The sequence below is a fragment of the Pseudophryne corroboree genome, chromosome 9 (genome assembly GCF_028390025.1).
Source record: "Pseudophryne corroboree isolate aPseCor3 chromosome 9, aPseCor3.hap2, whole genome shotgun sequence".
NCBI lineage: Eukaryota > Metazoa > Chordata > Amphibia > Anura > Myobatrachidae > Pseudophryne > Pseudophryne corroboree.
The window spans coordinates 138787276-138813821 of record NC_086452.1 but is presented as its reverse complement, the minus strand read 5'-3'; the positions used below and the strand labels follow the sequence as shown (position 1 = coordinate 138813821).

At 46.1% G+C, this 26546-nt stretch overlaps 1 protein-coding gene across 1 annotated transcript in view; it reads right to left on the bottom strand.

The window, feature by feature from the left end:
• The window catches only part of SLC44A3 (solute carrier family 44 member 3), a 347672-nt gene that overhangs the window by 62040 nt on the left and 259086 nt on the right, over positions 1 to 26546 (bottom strand). Inside the window, exon 13 of the mRNA XM_063939826.1 lies at positions 6926 to 7009. Within this exon, the coding sequence (XP_063795896.1) occupies positions 6926 to 7009 (84 nt within the window). The remainder of the gene's footprint in view (positions 1 to 6925; positions 7010 to 26546) is intronic.

Here is a 26546-nt window from a genome sequence, read left to right as displayed (position 1 = left end):
TGGAGAGACAAAAACTTCTAAGTCATCTGATCTGCAACAAATGTTATATACTTAAATTCCCGAACTGTGGGCGGCACTACATTGACAGATCCACAAGGGAATAATAATAATAATAATACTACAAATATACAACACCGTGTTGTGGCAGGCAAATGAAAAACAAATGGGTCATGGTAACCTGTACACTTTTGTTTTTTAGATTCTGTAGAACAGACATAACTCTCTTTCTCCACAGTGCAAGAGGTAGGATCCCCAGAATAGGAAACAAAACATAACCTTTAGGTACCCTGACACTGATATTCATACTATTACACACCAACATTATAACACATAAATCTCCAGCACTCTCAACGTCAAGTAGCTAAGTATTATGAATGCAACCGCAGTACAAGTTTAAGGAGTAATACTGAACTGAAGCTTACGGCTCATTTAACTAATTGAGACGACTGAACACGGTTCATGGTACGTGCCCAGCCATACTACAGTGAAATCAGTGACATATTAACACTCTCTTCATACACGCTGATAGCATTAAACATTTACTCTGCTTATTAGCTCCAGTGATTCATCTGTCAACATATGAAGGACATTTGTCATAATATTTCTAACAAAACCTACTGACAAAAATTATTCCACTACGGTTAGCAAATATGCACAAAATAACATCTCAGTCAGCAGTTTACAAATAAAGAGCTTTGTACGGTCCAGCTCAAACTGGGAAAACAAATCTCCAAAAGAAAAAGTAAAACACCACCTAAGCCCAAATATTAACTATGGCTTGTTTTCCCTATGGACAGAATACTGTGAAATAGAGATAAGTGCAACAGAGGCATCAACTGGTGAACAGCAGGCGTTAAAGTGGGCTGGAACTGCGTTTTTGTCAGCTGCATTTGGAGGCGGGACCCTCCACCCGCTCACCTTGTCCGGCCACGTGACTCAGTTTGTACAGACAGGGCTGCAGCGGACAGGCTATGCTAGACAGACTCCCATAGCCAACCTTACCCAGTCCGCCTCAATTGGAGCTTGCAGAAGGAATGAAGCCACAAGGAGAGGAGCTGGCAGGCTCTAAAGAGGAGACAGGACTCACACGGAGGCAGATAGGAGACACTGGCAGTGACACAGGAGGCAAGGGGTGGGGGATGGAGTGTGTACTGCGTGAGGCATGAGCTGTCGGGGAAGAGCTCCGTGAGGGATAAGATGAGATGGGGAAGAGCTGTGTGAGGTGTAAACTGAGAAAGGGGGGAATGCAGTGTAGAAGTGGCACTACTACTGTGGCATTGTGTGTATAAGCGTCACTACTACTGTGGCTATTATGTGTTTAAGTGGCACTACTACTGTGGGCATTGCGTATAAGGGGGACTACTTTGTGGCATAACATGTATAAAGGATACTCTTGTGTAATGTAACGGGAATAAGAGGCACTACTGTGTGACATAATGTGAATGAAGGGCACTACTGTGTGACGCAACGAGAATGAAGGGCACTACTGTGTCACGTAACATGAATATGGGGAACTACTGCGTGTCATAACATGAATAAGGCGCACTACTGTGTGGCGTAATTTCATTACTACTATTGTGTGGCAACGCCCCTTTTTGCACCATGCAACTTTGGTGCGCATTGTTCTTTTTACAAAGTATGGGAGGTAGGGCACAAATGTATAGTTTGCAGGGAGCTGCTGAACACCCTGGCACTGGCCCTGGCTCCACCTAATGGTAGGGTGGGGGGTGAGGTGATTGGTGGTGGGGGAAATGAGTTCCACCTCCTCTCCAGGACCACTCTAAGCACTGGTGTACAGCTAGTGTCTTCTTGCTGTAGAAAATAAGCACATCAAGCTGCAGTTTGGCATATGCCCTATTGAATTTAGTTGCAACAGTTGAAGTGTAAAATGATAGCGCCAATGGCTGGTTTCCATGCTGCAAGCCAGAGTGAGAAGACAGTCGCTAAAAGTTCAGAGAAATGCTCATACACTAAAATGCCAGCAGTCATAGGATAGGTGTTGTATCGTGCACCTCTAGCCTGGCGAGGTACAGCAATTCAACATGGCATCGATTCCACAAGTCAACAAAAGACCTCTGGCGAGTTTTTGACCCATGCAGTATGGATAGCTTCCGACAGCTCTCTGATATAAGTCGTCACCGGTAACATGGCACGGGCACCATGTTCCTAGATACCTACTGCACTGCCCAAAGCCTACTGTGAGTCTACTTTGTTGCCAGAGAGGAGGGGGTCCTGCATGGAGCCTGCACACGGACCATCTACTCTTTTAACCCCTCCAGTGGCGAGTTTCCAATTTAAAAACACACCCTGGGGGGGGGTGTTTTTAAATTGGCGTGGGAGCGAGACGGTAAGGTGCGGGGGGGAGGGAGTGACAGGGCAGGGTGAGGTTATCGACTGGTGATTGCCAGCCCCAGAGCGGATTCCCGGCTGCCTTGCAATACCCGGGAATCAGCATAAGCCATTATACAGCTAAGCCCGGCCAATAGGAGTCCGGGGGCGGGCTTAACGCCATAAATGGAGTATGCTGATTCCCGGGCACCGTGCACGCTGCATGGCTGTCCCCAGGGAATTAGGAGGTAGTATGCACGGAAATCTTCTGGGATAGCTAGCGCTGTCTAGCCCGTAACTTTTCCGTGCATACCAGTGAAGCAGTTAAATCACCTCTGGCTGGCTGTAGTAATTTTTAGAAAATTCTCATAATTTTTTTATAAAATATATGTTCCGCGTACATAATAAAACCTTGAATGATTGCTTATTTGAAGTATCCTTAATGTTGGTGCCTCCTCTTATTTCTCCTGAAATTACACCCATGCACCAAAAGCATAAAAAAGGCAAATCCTTACAATCAAAAACACTTGTAAATGACCATATGAACCTTTCTCCTCGGGATCTACAGTCCTCTAACCTCACCCAAATTTGAGTGCGGCTGCGTTGGGTACTTGCCAGTAAAAGTGAAGTGCAATTTTCAATAGGATAATGTGCAATATTGTGTTTTTATTTTTCCAGCAATTATGAGTTATTAATGGCACTATTTAAAAGTGAACTTGTCATTAACATAATATTTATAGTTAACAGAACCTGTATCTTAATGTTTGCTTTTAGTTACTGTGTTACAAATGATGTCCTGGAACATTTTCAAAAAGTGGGCTCGGCGAGTACAGATCGTTTTAGGGAAAGAACAATGGGTGCTCACTGGCTGTCCAAAACACACCTAAAATCATTAACATTCTTCTCTAATTTATACCAGCTAATTAAGAAAATAAACAAAAACATAGAACCCACAGCAATGTATCTTTGTTCCTCAGCCTATAAGGTAATGATAGACATTATAAGCTATTCCTTTATTTATCCTATATGATAATACCTGCAAAATAATGCAAACAAAACACTTGTGAAAGTTAGTGCACTAAACAAATATAGTAAAAAACATATACATTTTCTGAATAGTGTAATAGTGTAATGCAATCATTATATAACAGTGACTGCTTCATCAGTTTTGGGCAGCTTTCTAGTGATCGCTTTACGGTGGTCATTCCGAGTTGTTCGCTCGGTAATTTTCTTCGCATCACAGCGATTTTCCGCTAATTGCGCATGCGCAATGTTCGCACTGCGACTGCGCCAAGTAAATTTGCTATGAAGATTGGTATTTTACTCACGGCATTACGAGGTTTTTTCTTCGTTCTGGTGATCGTAATGTGATTGACAGGAAGTGGGTGTTTCTGGGCGGAAACTGGCCGTTTTATGGGAGTGTGTGAAAAAACGCTACCGTTTCTGGGAAAAACGTGGTAGTGGCTGGAGAAACGGAGGAGTGTCTGGGCGAACGCTGGGTGTGTTTGTGACGTCAAACCAGGAACGACAAGCACTGAACTGATCGCACTGGAAGAGTAAGTCTCGAGCTACTCAGAAACTGCACAGAGAAGTCTTTTCGCAATATTGCGAATCTTTCGTTCGCAATTTTAATAAGCTAAGATTCACTCCCAGTAGGTGGCGGCTTAGCGTGTGCAATGCTGCTAAAAGCAGCTTGCGAGCGAACAACTCGGAATGAGGGCCTACATTAGGAATCTACATCTACAATGGGATCCAGCATGAAATACCGCCATTCCATCTCCCATCTGCCGTAATCCCGGCAGCGAATCCCTCGCAGGCTCACTATGCTTCGGGCCCGGTGGCACGCTTCGCTCACAACAGGTTCTATTCCAACTCGGTTGGTGGCGTGGCCCTACCAACCAAGCGGGAATTCTGGGCGGATGACGGGATTTCGGCTGCCGGTATAATGTCTGCTTTCGGGATTCAAGCATCAGTATCCGGAACGCCGGGATCCCGACAGCCGGCATTTTCAATGCATCCCCTGCAGTGTACCCCCTCGATACACATAGGAGCTCATTTAGTAAAATGGTACAAACTTCTAGAAACCAATATCATATCCTCCAACTGCACCTTTTTGGCCGGTACAGTACCAATTTTTTTATTGTCTGTATTGGCCAAAAAGGGCTTTGTACCAATTTTTTACTCACTAAATCTCCATAGAAAGTATAGGAAAGGGGGTGTGGCCATGCCCCCTTTACCCGTGACCACGCCCCTTTCCTAATTTGTACCGGTTTTCGAGTGTACAATATTGGAGGGTATGCAATATGCTTTAAAAATCTCACACAGTAATGTGACTGAAAACTAATATCTGATTAGCTGTTTTGTTTACAGCATATGCTCATATTGCTACCCCATGCCTAAGCGCCAGCAGTAAATACAAGGTGACATCACTGGATTGCCACTGCATTATGGAAACATTCACATTTTAGTTATACTGTTTGTACATATCATGGGGCCAGGATCTGAACTAAATCATTTATGACCCCATGTCTGCACCCAATGGAGGTCATTATCCTCCTTAATGAATGCTGAAACCACCAGTCTGCTGTATAGCATAAGGAATCACACGATAAGAGGTTTCTATAAGTAATTCTGCCTGAAAGTATGACCAAGAACACTAGTGAGTAATATGCAATGGGAAAGTAATCTTACAGGACATTTTCCCTTTTTGGACTTCAGAGAGTCATTAAGACAAGATGATGGGATAGCAGGCACAACAGTGGCGGCCCTATGTCGCAAGATTCGCTACTGATGCAACAAAAGGTGATCCCAATTATATGCATGACTGGAAAACGTGAATGTTCACATGTTCAGTTCTACCCCAAAGTAGCAGCTTTATTAAAACATAATATCCTATCACTAATGGTAAAAGACAATGGGCCAGATGCACCATCGCTTGGAAAGTGATAAAATGGAGAGTGAAAAAGTGCCAGCCAATCAGCTCCTAACTGCCATTTTTCAAACACAACCTGTGACATGGAAGTTAGGAGCTGATTGGCTGATACTTTTTCACTCTCCATTTTATCACTTTCCAAGCAATGGTGCATCTAGCCCATTATATCAATAAATTATAAAATAACAATAATCTACAAACACAAAATAATTGTGTATAAGTGAGTGCGCTTAGTTTTACGTTTGCGACAAGTGCTCATTTCACTCTCTTTGGAAACATCCCCTGTAACAGTAATTTGCATCTTGTTTTACGGGGTAGGCATATGATATGGAAAACGTGCAGGGTCAACCCCTGTATTCTTTTTAACTTTTCTGGTTTAGCTCAACTCATGCTTGTTTCTTGTTTTGCAGAGTAACCCCTTACTTCATGAGAGATATGGGCCATAGATAGTCATCATTTTTGTGTTTCAATATTTTTATGATATTGGTTGAAATGTTCCCACAAATCCTCTTTCCAGCAGAAGTGCCAAACATTGTCCTGTAATAAGTGCAGGGACAAGAACCAACCTCAGGGACCTCAGAAGGGAACGGAAATTCAAGGCTTCTTGCAGGCAGGAAAAGACTGTGTGGCCTCCGGCAGAGCAAGGAATGTCTCTGTAAATGAGCCTCTGTCACCCCATAACATAAAATAATTAGCTCTGCAATTAGAAATCTTATTTCTGCACTTCAGTGGAAACCTGAACATTAGCATTACTACTGCGCTAATCCATCGGTACCCTCAATAACTTAATCCAATACGGTCTCGGAGGACCTAGGAGAATTACATTTAACAAACTTGATTATAACGCATTTAGAAATGTAAAATTGTCTCAACAATAAATTATTAATTTAGAATTTATAGAGAGTAAATACATATGGTAATAAGTTTAACGGACAAGCTGAAATCTATACATTCTATTGTATGATTGAAAAATAGGGCCATTTAAAGGGACAAATCTTTAAACCTGGCACTGTACCTGGAAATTATCCAACTATGGGCCTGATTGAGACCTGATCGCTGCGTTTTCGCATAGCGGGTGATCAGGTCCTAACTGCGCATGCACCGTAATGCATATGCGCGTTGGACACGTGTGAAAATTCCGACTGCACGTGCGTTCGCAAGGTGATTGACAGGAAGAGGCCATTTGTGGGTGGTAACTGACCGTTTACTGGTAGTCTCCGGAAAAACACAGGCGTTCCCAAGCGTTTTCAGGAAGGGGTATTTGACGTCAGCTCCGGCCCCGTTCAGCCTGTTCTCATCGCACTGAAGGGGTAAGTCCTGGGCTGCGCAGAGACTGCACACTCGATTTTTGCAGCTTGGCGTACACATGGGATCGCAGGGCAAATTTACACTCCCGCTGAGGCGGCAACTATCTGAACGCAGAACAGCGATCCGGTCTGAATCCCCCCCAATGAGAATAGTCCGGTTAAGAACTATCTGTATCTCTGCATGTGATAAATATTTACTATAAAAACGTAATTATCTCAGGTGCCATCAACTTTCAGGCAAACAAAGGATTTCTGGTACAGATTTATTTATTTTTTTAAGTTGAATTTATATTTTTATAATGATACAATAGTAATGCTAAACACATAACATGCAGAGCAACAAACACATATACTGTACCTGGTTCAGGCTTCTCAGGCACTTTTCATAGCACCGAAAACAGCAGAAGCAGCACTGGGACGTACACCTGGTGCATACATTGTCCTGAATACAAACAAAAACATCATTGTGTTTATTTGCACCATTTTTACAAAGAGACAAGACACAAAAGTCTTCATGACACATTGACCAGAGCATTTTATCACACCCTTTCCTGTGATAGTGGAACTGTTTTTAAAGCAAAGATTAATGGACGGAATGTCTTTTCCCACCAAGCAGAACATGTTTCTCTGGAAGGAAAACAACTGGTTCAACAGCTGCAAGAATCTGCAGAGCAATAACCTCTGTGATCTCGCCAAACAGGAAATAGCATTGTCATTTACGATATGTGAAATTCAATAATAGTGCTGACTCTTTATTCAAGAGCAAGTCGCAAATTATGTGCTATTGTAATCAAATAGGGAACTGGTTCTGGACAAAATGTCAACATTACAATATCCTCCATTGAAAGAAAAAGTTGCTGTTTATTTCTTTTTTTCTGGTTAGTAATGCTGCCAAAATGTGTCCCTTCTGCTCATATCACGCACAGCAGAGCCCACAGGAGTGATCTTCCAACAGAATTTACTGTACAAACATGCCAGCTTCGAAAATATTATTACTGGACCTGGCATACGGATTTTGACACAACCTGCGATATAGGTCAATTTCTTGATTTTAAATACAACATGGAAGTGTGTAGTCAGCATAACAGAAGCCCTCACCCTCTCCAGACTGACCTTTTTGTAATGCTGAACTCACTGATTTCCCTTATCATCGTCTGCAGGGTGAGTCTATAGGGTCGGGATGTATCTCAGCAGTCAGAATATTGACACCGGGATCCGACCGCCAAAAATGCCGACAGCTGCGCCAGGACTATTCCCACTCATTTTTGTCCATGACAGCCATAGAGTGGGAATAGAACCTGTGGTGAGCGCAGCAAGCCACCGTGCCAACAAAGTGGCAAGCGCAGCGACTTCGCAAGGGACTTTCTAGCGCTCGCCATGCTGCCGGCATTGTGATGGCCAGGATCCCAGTGTCGGTATACTGACCTCTGGGATCCTGACCACCGAGATTTCATCAATGCATTCTTTCCAATTCTCTCTGATTGTCAGGTAGACTATCTGAAACAGTAACAATCTCCCCGACTCCCTGAAGAGTCTAGCAATCTCACTGATTGCACCTTATCCCCATTATGTAGCTGTTACATTCATGAAGCAAAAAAAAGAAATCAGAGATACTGTATATACTGTACATTCAAATGGGATCATCAGTGCCATTTCCCTGCATTGTATACAAGGCACAATGGGCCTAATTCAAGGTTGAAGGCAAATGTATTAGCAAAAGCATAGTTGCAATCAATTGCAAAGTGAACGCCAATCTGCACACAAAAGAAACACACACCCACAGTGCAAACTAACAAAAAATCCAAATACACAAAATAGGAGTCACCCTGAAAGCTAGCATTAGAAGCAATTATACTGCAGCTTCTTTGCAGATTAGCGCTCATTTGCACTAAGAGTACCTCTGCTTTAGTGTTTCCAGTAAATTAAACTATAAACACAAGGTAATGTGAATATGTTACTAATGTCCTGAAGTGTAATGCACGAACAGTTTGAATGATGCACTTATCAAAATAAGCTAAACAAAGGAATACAAATTAAATTCAGAATGCATAAGGGTCAAAAACCTGTAGCTAAAATGGTGCGACAGAACACAAGCTGTGTGTGATTTTACTAAACAACATTAGCTGTGTGTGATTATTCGCTTATTGTGCAGCCATCGCATCAATCATCGATATTACTGCTGCCATTATAGTGACTTTTCCAGAATCTGCAGTAACTTTTTCTGTACTTTAAGGTTATCTGCAGATATGCACATGCACCGCCCTGGACCCAGGTATATACTCCCACTACACGCCCCTGTTACACGCCCAGATTTGTAAACTTGCGGAGACTGCCCACAGACACTCCTCCACCGTGCCCTTTTAACATTGTTTAGTTGAGGGGTTGTTTTTATGTGCCAGTCTGCTGAATAATTTAGCGGCGGCAGCAATTTTTACTCCATTCCGTACGCAAATATAGCGGCGGACATGCGCTGTGTAACAAATATCGGAAACTGCAAATGCATTTGCAGTCAACCTTGAGTTAGGTCCAATGATCATTATGGCTACATGCATTTTTAAATAAGGCTTCTCATGGCCACTTATATGGAACCACTTGTAAAACACAAAGGCCCTCATTCCGAGTTGTTCGCCCGCTAGCTACTTTTTGCAGCCGTGCAAACGCACAGTCGCCGCCCACGGGGAGTGTATTTTCGCTTTGCAAGTGTGCGATCGCATGTGCAGCCAAACGGTACAAAAACATTTTGAGCAAAACAAGACCAGCCCTGAAGTTACTTCTCCTGTGCGATGATCCTAGCAATGGAGGCCCCCCCCCGGAATTGACGTCAGATACCCACCCTGCAAATGCCTGGTCACGCCTGCGTTTTCCCTACCACTCCCAGCAAACGGCCAGTTGACACCCATAAACGTCCTCTTCCTGTCATTCTCCTTGCGATCGGCTGTGCGAATGGATTCGTCGCTAGAAGCATTGCACAGCAACGATGCTGTTTGTACCCGCACGACATGCCTGCATATTGCGGTGCATACGTATGCGCTCTTTTACCGTTTTTTTACCTGATCGCTGCGCTGCGAAAATCGGCAGCGAGCGATCAACTCGGAATGACCCCCAATATGCGAGCAAGCCCTGAAAAGTATCAGTGTCCTTTACTTTCATCAACAAGCAGAACTTACTAACTGCTTTGGGGCTCATTTACATTTGGATGTAATATATTTTTATCACACGCCTCTCAGATGTAGCAGTACACGTCCGCGCTTATAGGTGTTACTTTTACAATATCCATGAAATGCTTTAGCAAAAGTAAGCAAGTATGTATAAATGCAGATGATTCCAAAGACGGTCTAAAAAAAACTCTTCACCTCTTTTCTATTGAGGAAAATGACTGGCCTTCCTGTCTAGTGGTACATAATATACAAGTGCTCCTTCCTGGCTTCAAAGCTTTATATTATTTGATCCTCCTTATATTACAGAGCTTTTATATCAATACACCCAATAATAACACAATGAAGATAATCTCCTAGTTATAGGACTAAACATCAAGTAGCAACTGCAGTACTGAAAAATAGGCTGACACAATCTTGGGTTATACCATTGAACTTGACAGTAATAAGATGATTCACTTCACACCTTTACAGTAATTATTTCACATTTCTAAATGACATTGTATGACCTATGGCATTTCCCTCCTTAGAAGAAGGAATATCCTTTGTCACTTTAGAAGCCTCTATCTTCAATTCACTGAGTCTTGGGGATTTCTAACAGGCCTACACTGGTAGCTGGAATCGGATACTGAAAATGTCGCTACTATCTTTGCCGCCACTACAGTTGGTTTGCCAGCTTAGCCACCTCTACATTTTGGGTGTGCACGTGGCAGAAAGGACACATTATCATCAATAAATGTTGGTACATATGGTTAGTGGTGTTCACCAAAATGATTTCCTTTTAACCTGCCATGGATAAAGCCCAGACCATTCGTTTCCCAAAAGAGTTTGGCACGGAGCACATCGCTTGGTGTGTAGCCACACTTAGTGTCCCTTGAGGACTGAGGTTGGGAAACACTGGCCTATACCATTTACACCATCTAGTGTTAATTATTAATACTGTATTCCATACACTAGGTTCTTTAACAGCTCATCCCCCGACTCCTTCGCTTGCTTTCTGCAGAGCAGGAGATTGTTATTTACATTTGGGAAACCCTCTCTAGAAATCCTATATTTGCCCCTGGTTGTTATGGGTTCCTCGGAATTCAAACGTAGATTTGTCCTTGACACCCCCCCCCCCCCCGAGACCTTGTTTATAATCATACAAGTGTGGAAAATTTAAATAGCATAATGGTGTAGTACAGTATGGTCAGTATGGTAGGTGGAAATTGTTCTATGTGCAAAGTACAAAGTACCAGATATTACATGATTAACAGTATTTATTTCTTTCATCATTTCTTTAGTGTTCTTTAGTGGTTGTATTTTTGAACAAGCAATAAAATTCATATGGAAGGAAAACAAATTCCTTATGGCATAGTTTAGACACAATTTAATCCACAAAACTATTAGAACAAATAGGGATAAACAAAAAATGAAAATATGAGAATAAAAAATAAGATTTTACTTACCGATAAATCTATTTCTCATAGTCCGTAGTGGATGCTGGGACTCCGTAAGGACCATGGGGAATAGCGGCTCCGCAGGAGACAGGGCACAAGAATAAAAGCTTTAGGATCAGGTGGTGTGCACTGGCTCCTCCCCCTATGACCCTCCTCCAAGCCTCAGTTAGGATACTGTGCCCGGACGAGCGTACATAATAAGGAAGGATATTGAATCCCGGGTAAGACTCATACCAGCCACACCAATCACACCGTACAACTCGTGATCTGAACCCAGTTAACAGTATGATAACAACGAAGGAGCCTCTGAAAAGATGGCTCACAACAACAATAACCCGATTTTGTTAACAATAACTATGTACAAGTATTGCAGACAATCCGCACTTGGGATGGGCGCCCAGCATCCACTACGGACTATGAGAAATAGATTTATCGGTAAGTAAAATCTTATTTTCTCTGACGTCCTAGTGGATGCTGGGACTCCGTAAGGACCATGGGGATTATACCAAAGCTCCCAAACGGGCGGGAGAGTGCGGATGACTCTGCAGCACCGAATGAGAGAACTCCAGGTCCTCCTCAGCCAGGGTATCAAATTTGTAGAATTTAGCAAACGTGTTTGCCCCTGACCAAGTAGCTGCTCGGCAAAGTTGTAAAGCCGAGACCCCTCGGGCAGCCGCCCAAGATGAGCCCACTTTCCTTGTGGAATGGGCTTTTACCGATTTAGGCTGTGGCAGGCCTGCCACAGAATGTGCAAGTTGAATTGTACTACAAATCCAACGAGCAATAGTCTGCTTAGAAGCAGGAGCACCCAGCTTGTTGGGTGCATACAGGATAAACAGCGAGTCAGACTTTCTGACTCCAGCCGTCCTGGAAACATATATTTTCAGGGCCCTGACAACGTCAAGTAACTTGGAGTCCTCCAAGTCCCTAGTAGCCGCAGGCACCACAATAGGTTGGTTCATGTGAAAAGCAGAAACCACCTTAGGGAGAAATTGAGGACGAGTCCTCAATTCTGCCCTGTCAGAATGAAAAATTAAGTAAGGGCTTTTATATGATAAAGCCGCCAATTCTGACACCCGCCTGGCTGAAGCCAGGGCTAACAGCATCGTCACCTTCCATGTGAGATATTTTAAGTCCACAGTGGTGAGTGGTTCAAACCAATGTGACTTAAGGAACCTCAAAACAACATTGAGATCCCAAGGTGCCACTGGAGGCACAAAAGGAGGTTGTATATGCAGTACCCCTTTTACAAATGTCTGAACTTCAGGTACTGAAGCCAGTTCTTTCTGGAAGAAAATCGACAGGGCCGAATTTTGAACCTTAATGGACCCTAATTTTAGGCCCATAGACAGTCCTGTTTGCAGGAAATGGAGGAAACGACCCAGTTGAAATTCCTCTGTAGGGGCCTTCTTGGCCTCACACCACGCAACATATTTTCGCCAAATGCGGTGATAATGTTTTGCGGTTACATCCTTCCTGGCTTTGACCAGGGTAGGGATGACTTCATCTGGAATGCCTTTTTCCTTCAGGATCCGGCGTTCAACCGCCATGCCGTCAAACGCAGCCGCGGTAAGTCTTGGAACAGACAAGGCCCCTGCTGGAGCAGGTACTTTCTTAGAGGTAGAGGCCACGGGTCTTCCGTGAGCATCTCCTGAAGTTCCGGGTACCAAGTCCTTCTTGGCCAATCCGGAACCACGAGTATCGTTCTTACTCCTCTCCTTCTTATGATTCTCAGTACTTTTGGTATGAGAGGCAGAGGAGGGAACACATACACTGACTGGTACACCCACGGTGTCACCAGAGCGTCCACCGCTATTGCCTGAGGGTCCCTTGACCTGGCGCAATATCTGTCTAGTTTTTTGTTTAGACGTGACGCCATCATGTCCACCTTTGGTTTTTCCCAACGGTTTACAATCAGGTGGAAGACTTCTGGGTGAAGTCCCCACTCTCCCGGGTGAAGGTCGTGTCTGCTGAGGAAGTCTGCTTCCCAGTTGTCCACTCCCGGAATGAACACTGCTGACAGAGCTATCACATGATTTTCCGCCCAGCGAAGAATCCTTGCAGCCTCTGCCATAGCCCTCCTGCTTCTCGTGCCGCCCTGTCTGTTTACGTGGGCGACTGACGTGATGTTGTCCGATTGGATCAATACCGCCTGACCCTGAAGCAAGGGTTTCGCTTGACTTAGGGCATTGTAAATGGCCCGTAGTTCCAGAATGTTTATATGAAGAGATGTTTCCATGCTTGACCACAAGCCCTGGAAGTTTTTTCCCTGTGTGACTGCTCCCCAGCCTCTCAGGCTTGCATCCGTGGTCACCAGGATCCAATCCTGAATGCCGAATCTGCGGCCCTCTAGAAGATGAGCACTCTGCAACCACCACAGGAGAGACACCCTTGTCTTTGGTGACAGGGTTATCCGCTGCTGCATCTGAAGATGCGAACCGGACCATTTGTCCAGTAGATCCCACTGAAACGTTCTTGCATGGAATCTTCCGAATGGAATTGCTTCGTAAGAAGCCACCATTTTTCCCAGGACCCTCGTGCACTGATGCACTGACACCTGGGCTGGTTTTAGGAGGTTCCTGACTAGCTCGGATAACTCCTTGGCCTTCTCCTCCGGGAGAAAAACCTTCTTCTGGACTGTGTCCAGAATCATTCCTAGGAACAGAAGACGTGTCGTTGGAATCAGCTGCGATTTTGGAATATTTAGGATCCACCCGTGCTGACGTAACACTATCTGAGATAGTGCTACTCCGACTTCTAACCGTTCCCTGGACCTTGCCCTTATCAGGAGATCGTCCAAGTAAGGGATAATTAATACGCCTTTTCTTCGAAGAAGAATCATCATTTCGGCCATTACCTTGGTAAAGACCCGAGGTGCCGTGGACAACCCAAACGGCAGCGTCTGAAACTGATAATGACAGTCTTGTACTACAAACCTGAGATACCCTTGGTGAGAAGGGTAGATTGGGACGTGGAGATAAGCATCTTTGATGTCCAGAGACACCATATAGTCCCCTTCTTCCAGGTTCGCTATCACCGCTCTGAGTGATTCCATCTTGAATTTGAACCTTTTTATGTAAGTGTTCAGGGATTTCAGATTTAAAATTGGTCTCACCGAGCCGTCCGGTTTTCGGTACCACAAACAGCGTGGAATAATAACCCTTTCCTTGTTGTAGGAGGGGTACCTTGATTATCACCTGCTGGGAATACAGCTTGTGAATGGCTTCCAGAACTGCCTCCCTGTCGGAGGGAGACTTTGGCAGAGCAGACTTCAGGAACCGGCGAGGGGGAAACGCCTCGAATTCCAGTTTGTACCCCTGCGATACTACCTGTAGAATCCAGGGATCCACTTGCGAGTGAGCCCACTGCGCGTTGAAATTCTTGAGACGGGCCCCCACCAAGCCTGAGTCTGCTTGTAAAGCCCCAGCGTCATGCTGAAGACTTGGCAGAAGCAGGGGAAGGCTTCTGATCCTGGGAAGCGGCTGCATGGTGCAGTCTTTTTCCCCTTCCTCTGCCCCGGGGCAGAAAGGAATGGCCTTTTGCTCGCTTGTATTTATGGGAACGAAAGGACTGAGTTTGAAAAGACGGTGTCTTTTTCTGTTGATGTGAAGTGACCTGGGGTAAGAAGGTGGACTTTCCAGCCGTTGCCGTGGCCACCAGGTCCGAAAGACCAGCCCCAAATAACTCCTCCCCTTTATACGGCAATACTTCCATATGTCGTTTGGAATCCGCATCCCCTGACCACTGACGCGTCCATAACGTTCTTCTGGCAGAGATGGACATAGCACTTACTCTTGATGCCAGGGTGCAAATATCCCTCTGTGCATCACGCATATATAGTAATGCATCCTTCAAATGCTCTATAGTTAACAGTATATTGTCCCTATCCAGGGTATCAATATTTTCAGTCAGGGAATCCGACCACGCGACTCCAGCACTGCACATCCAGGCTGAAGCGATTGCTGGTCGCAGTATAACACCAGTATGTGTGTATATACTTTTTAGAATATTTTCCAGCCTTCTATCAGCTGGTTCTTTGAGGGTGGCCGTATCAGGAGACGGTAACGCTACTTGTTTTGATAAACGTGTGAGCGCCTTATCTACCCTAGGGGGTGTTTCCCAACGTGTCCTAACCTCTGATGGGAAAGGATATAGTGCCAATAATTTATTAGAAATTAGCAGTTTTTTGTCGGGAGAAACCCACACTTTATCACACACCTCATTCAATTCATCTGACTCAGGAAAAACTATTGGTAGTTTTTTCACCCCCCACATAATACCCTTCTTAGTGGTATTTGTAGTGTCAGAAATGTGCAATGCTTCCTTCATTGCCGTGATCATGTAACGTGTGGCCCTACTGGACATTACGTTCGACTCATCACCGTCGACACTAGACTCCGTATCTGTGTCTGGGTCTGTGTCGACCCACTGAGGTAACGGGCGTTTTAGGGCCCCTGACGGTGTCTGAGACGCCTGGACAGGCACTAATTGATTTGCCGGCTGTCTCATGTCGTCAACAGTTTTTTGCAAAGTGTTGACATTATCACTTAATTGTTTGAACACGATCATCCAGTCAGGTGTCGACTCCCTAGGGGGTGACATCACTAACGCAGGCAATTGCTCCGCCTCCACATCATTTTCCTCCTCATACATGTCGACACACACGTACCGACACACAGCACACACACCGGGAATGCTCTGATAGAGGACAGGACCCCACGAGCCCTTTGGAGAGACAGAGGGAGAGTCTGCCAGCACACACCCAGCGCTATATATATATATATATATACAGGGATAACCTTATATAAGTGTTATTCCCTTATAGCTGCTGTTTATATTGTCATTTGCTGCCAATAGTGCCCCCCCTTCTCTTTTTTACCCTGATTCTGAAGCAGGACTGCAGGGGAGAGTCAGGGAGCCATCCTTCCAGCGGAACTGTGAGGGAAAATGGCGCTTGTGTGCTGAGGAGATAGGCCCCGCCCCTTCACGACGTCCTTATCTCCCGCTTTTTTGTGTAAAAATGGCAGGGGTTACAATACATCCATATAGCCCAGGAGCTATATGTGATGTATTCTTTTGCCACCTAAGGTATTTGTCATCTATATTGCGTCTCAGGGCGCTCCCCCCCAAGCGCCCTGCACCCTCAGTGACCGGAGTGTGAAGTGTGCTGAGAGCAATGGCGCACAGCTGCGGTGCTGTGCGCTACCTTAGTCTGAAGACAGGATTGTCTTCTGCCGCCGATTTCACCGGACCTCTTCGTCTCTTCTGGCTCTGTAAGGGGGACGGCGGCGCGGCTCCGGTGACCCATCCAGGCTGAACCTGTGATCGTCCCTCTGGAGCTAATGTCCAGTAGCCTAAGAAACCCGATCCACTCTGCACGCAGGTGAGTCCGTTTCTTCTCCCCTTAGTCCCACGATGCAGTGAGCCTGTTGCCAGCAGGACTCACTGAAAATAAAAAAAACCTAAATTAAACTTTTATTCTAAGCAGCTCAGGAGAGCCACCTAGCCTGCACCCTTCTCGTTCGGGCACAAAAATCTAACTGAGGCTTGGAGGAGGGTCATAGGGGGAGGAGCCAGTGCACACCACCTGATCCTAAAGCTTTTATTCTTGTGCCCTGTCTCCTGCGGAGCCGCTATTCCCCATGGTCCTTACGGAGTCCCAGCATCCACTAGGACGTCAGAGAAAAGGCTTATCTGGATAGGTGGTAAATCACTCTGTATCAACCATAAAGTCCAAATTAGTCCAAGGAATAAAACAGTCCATACACACAGAAGACACTTGGCAAGAAAGCAGGAAACAAGCCCAACACGTTTCATCTAAGTAACACTTCCGCAGGTGTAAGAAAAATAATCTGTTGGAGCCGCCTTACATACTCTCTGGGGGAGTAAAGTCAATTAATCTGGCACCACTTTTTAAATTTATCCCATTGTGCATGCACAGTTTGGAGCGACTACCTACCTGTGACGTCAGACCTAACGTCCTGCCATTCCCAGTGTGAGATCAGAAAATAAAAACAAATTTATTTCCACTAATCAGCCCAAAATACACACATTTCTAATATAGAAACGCTAAAGACTTGTTTCTGACTGCAAATGAAAAATAGACAAACGGCTACATGAGTCACCTCCATTGCTAACATATACCTAAAGTATACAAACCCTGATGCTCTATCGCGTCAGCAATTAATTAAATGAGGGTTTATCTGTGTAACATTACAGTGTATTTATCGATTTCAAAATGACTACAGATGATTGTGAAAGTGTATTTCTGCACAACACAAATCAGGCAAGACTATAAAACATATTTAGTTTCCCCCTAATGCTCTGCCAAGCTAATTTACAGAAATCTACAGCTGAGCATCCATTATACAAGGAGACTAGTTAGAGAGGCTACCAAGACTCATGACAAAGTTGCAGTCTTCCAAGGCAGCGTTGAAAGAAACTGAAGCATGTCTCTTCAGAAACTCTCCACTTAATAGGAGGGGGGGCAAACATAAGATAAATGACATGAACTCTTGCCTAAAGTTTGCCAGAAAGAATGTAGGAGTCTTACATAAAAGATGGCCATCTGGCACTTCTGGCAAATGCCAGAAGGGCCGATGGCCACGTGGGCCGGTCCAGCGCTCACTGATACACGCTGCCGCTCTGTCCGGCGGCAGCGTGTCTCAGCTGTCAGGAGAGGAGAGCGCCCGCCAGCGCGGCTGTGTATAGCGGACTTCAAACCAGCCGCCGGTTCGTGAGCCAATCAGAGCTCGCGGACTGGCAGCCAATCAGAAGCCGCCGGTCCGCGAGCTCTGATTGGCTCACGAACCGGCGGCTGGTTTGAACGAAGTCCGCTATACGCCGCCGCACCAGACACAGCCGCGCTGGCGGGCGCTCTCCTCTCCTGACTCACCCGTCCCTCACAGCCGGAGCCCGGAGGAGAAGCAGCAGCTGCAGCAGCAGTGGTAAGCAGCTGCAGCACTGGCTGCTGTGGGGGCAATTGTATATCTGGCACTGTGGGGGCAATTGGCTGGCACTGTGGGGGCATTTGTATACCTGGCACTGTGGGGGCAATTGTTTACCTGGCACTGTGGGGGCATTTGTATACCTGTCAGGTATACAATTGCCCCCACAGTGTCAGATCCACAATTGCCCCCACAGTGTCAGGTATTACCTGACACTGTGGGGGCAATTGTAGATCTGGCACTGTGGGGGCATTTGTATATCTGGCACTGTGGGGCATTTGTGGATCTGTCACTGTGGGGGCATTTGTGGGTCTGGCACTGTGGGGGCATTTGTGGATCTGGCACTGTGGGGGCATTTGTATACCTGGCACTGTGGGGGCATTTGTATACCTGGCACTGTGGGGGCATTTGTATACCTGGCACTGTGGGGGCATTTGTATACCTGGCACTGTGGGGGCATTTGTATACCTGGCACTGTGGGGCATTTGTATACCTGGCACTGTGGGGGCATTTTGTATACCTGGCACTGTGGGGGCATTTTGTATACCTGGCACTGTGGGGGCATTTGTATACCTGGCACTGTGGGGGCATTTGTATACCTGGCACTGTGGGGGCATTTGTATACCTGGCACTGTGGGGGCATTTGTATACCTGGCACTGTGGGGGCAATTGTGGATCTGGCACTGCACTATTGGGGGCATATAATGTAAATTTCGGCTCATACCGGGTGCTATAATGTAAATTTCGGCTCATACCGGGTGCTATAATGTAAATTTCGGCTCATACCGGGTGCTATAATGTGAATTTTGGCTCATACTGTGTGGTATAATGTGAAAGAGGCACCAGTACTAGATAGTATAAGGGGTCCTACTATTGTGGTGCATAATGCGTATAAGGGGTGTATGGTGTGGTAAACTACACTGAAGACCACGCCCCCTTTTGAGTGGCCATGCCCCTTTTCCGGAAGCGCGAGCTCCATCGGCGCACGCTTAATTATAAACTTCACATTTCCATACCCCCACTTAAAAATTTCCACTTCAACCACTGGTTGTGTGTTTTTTAATAGAGAATGATGTACGCTTGTATGTTGTTAGAATATTAATTATATTTGTAAGAGCATAGACTAATAAGTGGGAGAAGTCAGGAATAGTAAGGGGAGGAGTCACAGAGGTGGGCCTGTGTGCTTCAAAAATGCCAGGGCCTATTTTTAGTCCCAGTCCGGCCCTGATTCTGTGGTGTGATGAGCGTTTTGGTCGCAATGCTAGGCTATACGTTTCTCACTAGCTTAATACTGCCCATTATAGCAAGAGAACTATCCCTACCATGGTGGTGGGATCACAAAGCGGTGGCAATACTTCTCTGCTTCAGCAACTGGAATTCGTGCAAATAGGTGGGGTAAATAGATAAAGCAATATATAGTTATATCAAAACATACAGCTGTGTCCTCTTACATCTTTGCGCCACCTGCTACAAGTCTCGTTACACATACCGCACGAGTGCCGTGTCTTTTTTTTGCGTCTTTTTTTTGCGTCAAAATGAGTCTACATAAAATAGTGTAATAGGACGCACGAGCAGCTTCTGCTGATTAGAATCATATGCAGCATGCCTATATTCTGTGTGTGACTGCGACTGTGTTTACATACAAAATGCAAAGACATTGGCATCTCGGATGCAAATAGAACCGCAGTCACACATAGAATATAGGCATGCTGCATATAATTTTAATCAGCAGAAGCTGCTTGTGCGTCCTATTATACTACTTTGCATCTAAAATGCATTTAACGGAAAAAACGCAAAAAATATGCTCAGCGCTACAGAGTCTTGGCATGGTGCAACTTCAAGGGCTATTTAGCGAGACTGTACCAAGAATGTAAAGGTGTGTACACACAGTGAGATTTCGTCTTTTCGATTTTGACTATATAGTCAAAATCGCAAGGAAAGTTAGTGTAAATCGCAAGGTGTTAGGCAGCTTACGATACAGATTCGATCCCGTGGGGTCTGTATCGCAAGGCTAGATAGACTATGCAGGCAAGTAAATCTTGACTATCTAGTGTACTATCTAGTACAAAGTATAGTCAAAATCGTATATAGACAAAATCAAAAGTACAGACAGTAAAAAATAAGAATTTACTTACCGATAATTCTATTTCTCGGAGTCCGTAGTGGATGCTGGGGTTCCTGAAAGGACCATGGGGGATAGCGGCTCCGCAGGAGACAGGGCACAAAAGTAAAGCTTTCCGATCAGGTGGTGTGCACTGGCTCCTCCCCCTATGACCCTCCTCCAAGCCAGTTAGGTACTGTGCCCGGACGAGCGTACACAATAAGGGAGGAATTTTGAATCCCGGGTAAGACTCATACCAGCCACACCAATCACACCGTACAACTTGTGATCAAAACCAGTTAACAGTATGATAACAGAGGAGCCTCTGAAAGATGGCTTCCTAACAATAACCCGAATTAGTTAACAATAACTATGTACAATTATTGCAGATAATCCGCACTTGGGATGGGCGCCCAGCATCCACTACGGACTCCGAGAAATAGAATTATCGGTAAGTAAATTCTTATTTTCTCTATCGTCCTAGTGGATGCTGGGGTTCCTGAAAGGACCATGGGGATTATACCAAAGCTCCCAAACGGGCGGGAGAGTGCGGATGACTCTGCAGCACCGAATGAGAGAACTCCAGGTCCTCCTTAGCCAGAGTATCAAATTTGTAAAATTTTACAAACGTGTTCTCCCCTGACCACGTAGCTGCTCGGCAAAGTTGTAATGCCGAGACCCCTCGGGCAGCCGCCCAAGATGAGCCCACCTTCCTTGTGGAGTGGGCCTTTACAGATTTAGGCTGTGGCAGGCCTGCCACAGAATGTGCAAGTTGGATTGTGCTACAGCTCCAACGAGCAATCGTCTGCTTAGACGCAGGAGCACCCATCTTGTTGGGTGCATACAATATAAACAACGAGTCAGATTTTCTGACTCCAGCTGTCCTTGCAATATATATTTTTAATGCTCTGACAACGTCCAGTAACTTGGAGTCCTCCAAGTCACTTGTAGCCGCAGGCACTACAATAGGCTGGTTCAGATGAAATGCTGACACCACCTTAGGGAGAAAATGCGGACGAGTCCGCAGTTCTGCCCTGTCCGAATGGAAAATCAGATATGGGCTTTTGTAAGATAAAGCTGCCAGTTCTGACACTCTCCTGGCCGAAGCCAGGGCTAGTAACATGGTCACTTTCCATGTGAGATATTTTAAATCCACCTTTTTTAGTGGTTCAAACCAATGAGATTTTAGAAATTCCAAAACCACATTGAGATCCCACGGTGCCACTGGAGGCACCACAGGAGGCTGTATATGCAGCACTCCCTTAACAAAAGTCTGGACTTCAGGAACTGAAGCCAATTCTTTTTGAAAGAAAATCGACAGGGCCGAAATTTGAACCTTAATAGATCCCAATTTGAGACCCATAGACAATCCTGATTGCAGGAAATGTAGGAATCGACCCAGTTGAAATTCCTCCGTCGGAGCACTCCGATCCTCGCACCACGCAACATATCTTCGCCAAATGCGGTGATAGTGTTGCACGGTTACTTCCTTCCTTGCTTTAATCAAAGTAGGAATGACTTCTTCCGGCATGCCTTTTTCCTTTAGGATCCGGCGTTCAACCGCCATGCCGTCAAACGCAGCCGCGGTAAGTCTTGAAACAGACAGGGACCCTGCTGAAGCAAGTCCCTCCTTAGAGGTAGAGGCCACGGATCTTCCGTGATCATCTCTTGAAGTTCCGGGTACCAAGTCCTTCTTGGCCAATCCGGAACCACTAGTATCGTTCTTACGCCTCTTTGCCGTATAATTCTCAATACTTTTGGTATGAGAGGCAGAGGAGGAAACACATACACCGACTGGTACACCCAAGGCGTTACCAGCGCGTCCACAGCTATTGCCTGCGGATCTCTTGACCTGGCGCAATACCTGTCCAGTTTTTTGTTGAGGCAAGATGCCATCATGTCCACCATTGGTCTTTCCCAACGGGTTACCAGCATGTGGAAGACTTCCGGATGAAGTCCCCACTCTCCCGGGTGAAGGTCGTGTCTGCTGAGGAAGTCTGCTTCCCAGTTGTCCACTCCCGGGATGAACACTGCTGACAGTGCTATCACATGATTCTCTGCCCAGCGAAGAATCCTTGCAGCTTCTGCCATTGCACTCCTGCTTCTTGTGCCGCCCTGTCTGTTCACATGGGCGACTGCCGTGATGTTGTCCGACTGGATCAACACCGGTTTTCCTTGAAGCAGAGGTTCTGCCTGGCTTAGAGCATTGTAGATTGCTCTTAGTTCCAGAATGTTTATGTGAAGAGACGTTTCCAGGCTCGTCCACACTCCCTGGAAGTTTCTTCCTTGTGTGACTGCTCCCCAGCCTCTCAGGCTGGCGTCCGTGGTCACCAGGATCCAATCCTGTATGCCGAATCTGCGGCCCTCCAATAGATGAGCATTCTGCAACCACCACAGAAGAGATACCCTTGTCCTTGGAGACAGGGTTATCCGCTGGTGCATCTGAAGATGCGACCCTGACCATTTGTCTAACAGATCCCTCTGGAAAATTCGTGCATGGAATCTGCCGAATGGAATTGCTTCGTAAGAAGCCACCATTTTTCCCAGGACTCTTGTGCATTGATGTACAGACACCTTTCCTGGTTTTAGGAGGTTCCTGACAAGCTCGGACAACTCCTTGGCTTTTTCCTCCGGGAGAAAAACCTTTTTCTGAACCGTGTCCAGAATCATCCCTAGGAACAGCAGACGAGTTGTCGGCATTAACTGGGATTTTGGAATATTCAGAATCCAGCCGTGCTGTTTTAGCACTTCTTGAGACAGTGCTAATCCCCTCTCTAGCTGTTCTCTGGACCTTGCCCTTATTAGGAGATCGTCCAAGTATGGGATAATTAATACGCCTTTTCTTCGAAGAAGAATCATCATCTCGGCCATTACCTTTGTAAAGACCCGAGGTGCCGTGGACAATCCGAACGGCAGCGTCTGAAACTGATAGTGACAGTTTTGTACAACGAACCTGAGGTACCCCTGGTGTGAGGGGTAAATTGGAACGTGGAGGTACGCATCCTTGATGTCCAAGGACACCATAAAGTCCCCTTCTTCCAGGTTCGCTATCACTGCTCTGAGTGACTCCATTTTGAACTTGAACTTCTTTATGTACAGGTTCAAGGACTTCAGATTTAGAATAGGTCTTACCGAGCCGTCCGGCTTCGGTACCACAAATAGAGTGGAATAATACCCCTTTCCCTGTTGTAGAAGAGGTACCTTGACTATCACCTGCTGAGAGTACAGCTTGTGAATGGCTTCCAAAACCGTCTCCCTTTCGGAGGGGGACGTTGGTAAAGCAGACTTCAGGAAACGGCGAGGCGGATCTGTCTCTAGTTCCAACCTGTACCCCTGAGATATTATCTGCAGGATCCAGGGATCTACCTGCGAGTGAGCCCACTGCGCGCTGAAATGCTTGAGACGACCGCCCACCGCCCCCGAGTCCGCTTGAGAAGCCCCAGCGTCATGCTGAGGCTTTTGTAGAAGCGGGGGAGGGCTTCTGTTCCTGGGAAGGAGCTGCCTGTTGGTGTCTCTTCCCCCTTCCTCTGCCTCGTGGCAGATATGAATATCCCTTTGCTCTCTTGTTTTTAAAGGAACGAAAGGACTGCGGTTGAAAAGTCGGTGTCTTTTTCTGTTGGGGAGTAGCTTGAGGTAAAAAGGTGGATTTCCCGGCTGTAGCCGTGGCCACCAAATCTGATAGACCGACTCCAAATAACTCCTCCCCTTTATACGGCAAAACTTCCATATGCCGTTTTGAGTCCGCATCGCCTGACCACTGTCGCGTCCATAAACTTCTTCTGGCCGAAATGGACATAGCACTTACCCGTGATGCCAGTGTGCAGATATCCCTCTGTGCATCACGCATATAAAGAAATGCATCCTTTATTTGCTCTAAAGACAGTAAAACATTGTCCCTATCCAGGGTATCAATATTTTCAATCAGGGACTCTGACCAAACTACTCCAGCACTGCACATCCAGGCTGACGCTATAGCTGGTCGTAGTATAACACCTGTATGTGTGTATATACTTTTTTGGATATTTTCCATCCTCCTATCTGTTGGATCTTTAAGTGCGGCCGTCTCAGGAGAGGGTAACGCCACTTGTTTAGATAAGCGTGTGAGCGCCTTATCCACCCTAGGAGGTGTTTCCCAGCGCGCGCTAACCTCTGACGGGAAAGGGTATAAAGCTAATAACTTCTTTGAAATTAGCATCTTTTTATCGGGGGCAACCCACGCTTCATCACATACATCATTTAGTTCTTCTGATTCAGGAAAAACTATAGGTAGTTTTTTCACACCCCACATAATACCCTGTTTAGTGGTACCAGTAGTATCAGCTAAATGTAACGCCTCCTTCATTGCCAAAATCATATAACGTGTGGCCCTACTGGAAAATACGGTTGATTCGTCACCGTCGCCACTGGAATCAGTGCCTGTGTCTGGGTCTGTGTCGACCGACTGAGGCAAAGGGCGTTTTACAGCCCCTGACGGTGTTTGAGGCGCCTGGACAGGCACTAACTGATTGTCCGGCCGTCTCATGTCGACAAACGACTGCTTTAGCGTGTTGACACTATCCCGTAATTCCATAAATAAAGGCATCCATTCTGGTGTCGACCCCCTAGGAGGTGACATCCCCATATTTGGCAATTGCTCCGCCTCCACACCAATATCGTCCTCATACATGTCGACACACACGTACCGACACACAGCAGACACACAGGGAATGCTCTTAACGAAGACAGGACCCCACTAGCCCTTTGGGGAGACAGAGGGAGAGTTTGCCAGCACACACCAAAAGCGCTATATATGACAGGGATAGCCTTATAATAAGTGCTCCCTGTATAGCTGCTTTTATAATATAATTTTTTGCCACTATTTTGCCCCCCCTCTCTTGTTTTACCCTGTTTCTGTAGTGCAGTGCAGGGGAGAGACCTGGGAGCCGTCCTGACCAGCGGAGCTGTGTAAGGAAAATGGCGCTGTGTGCTGAGGAGATAGGCCCCGCCCCTTTTCCGTCGGGCTCGTCTCCCGCTCTTTAGTGTATTCTGGCAGGGGTTAAATATCTCCATATAGCCCCGGAGGCTATATGTGAGGTATTTTTTAGCCAAATAGGTTTTCATTTGCCTCCCAGGGCGCTCCCCTCCCAGCGCCCTGCACCCTCAGTGACTGCCGTGTGAAGTGTGCTGAGAGGAAAATGGCGCACAGCTGCAGTGCTGTGCGCTACCTTTAGAAGACTGAGGAGTCTTCTGCCGCCGATTCTGGACCTCTTCATGTTTCAGCATCTGCAAGGGGGCCGGCGGCGAGGCTCCGGTGACCATCCAGGCTGTACCTGTGATCGTCCCTCTGGAGCTGATGTCCAGTAGCCAAGAAGCCAATCCATCCTGCACGCAGGTGAGTTCACTTCTTCTCCCCTAAGTCCCTCGTTGCAGTGATCCTGTTGCCAGCAGGACTCACTGTAAAATAAAAAACCTAAGCTAAACTTTCTCTAAGCAGCTCTTTAGGAGAGCCACCTAGATTGCACCCTTCTCGGCCGGGCACAAAAATCTAACTGGCTTGGAGGAGGGTCATAGGGGGAGGAGCCAGTGCACACCACCTGATCGGAAAGCTTTACTTTTGTGCCCTGTCTCCTGCGGAGCCGCTATCCCCCATGGTCCTTTCAGGAACCCCAGCATCCACTAGGACGATAGAGAAATCGGTGCTTCTGGGCTCTGGGGGAGTTCAAGGGAAATAGCATAGTCAAAATTGGGCATAGCAAGGATCTCACTGTGTGTATGCACCTTTAGAGGACACATCTGTAGGCCTTAGTCACTCTGAGAATCTATGGAATGATTCAAAATTTCTGTTCACAATTTACCTTCCACTTTGCCACTAATGGCGGGAGAAGGGTTCCTGATATTGGTCTTTATTACATGGCTACCCACTTGAGCCAGGCTGTAGCTTGGTTTGTGAGCTTGCAGGCTCCATGCTGTTTTCAGTTACAGACTAGCTTTTGTATTGTCTCCTCTCTATTGTCCATTCTCGTTGGACCCACCTCGGAGCAAACCCACCCTGTGACTGCTTTCTCATGTTCCATTCGGGACATTGCAAAACTCATTTTGGGACCACCTCTCTTCCATCCATTATCACACCTCTCTGACAAAATCGAGATTTACCTCTGAGTTACTGTGAAACTCGCTTTTGCCTGTGGATAAGGGAGGTATTAGGGTGGCGTCTGATGTCCTTGATTTTAATAGTGGCGCACACCCTGGGAAGCTTACAGAACTAATTTGATATAATAGTGTTTAATCCGTTTGCTTATCTCCAAGTACAACATTACATGAACTCTCTTCACACTCACCTTATCACTAGGCCTTTGAT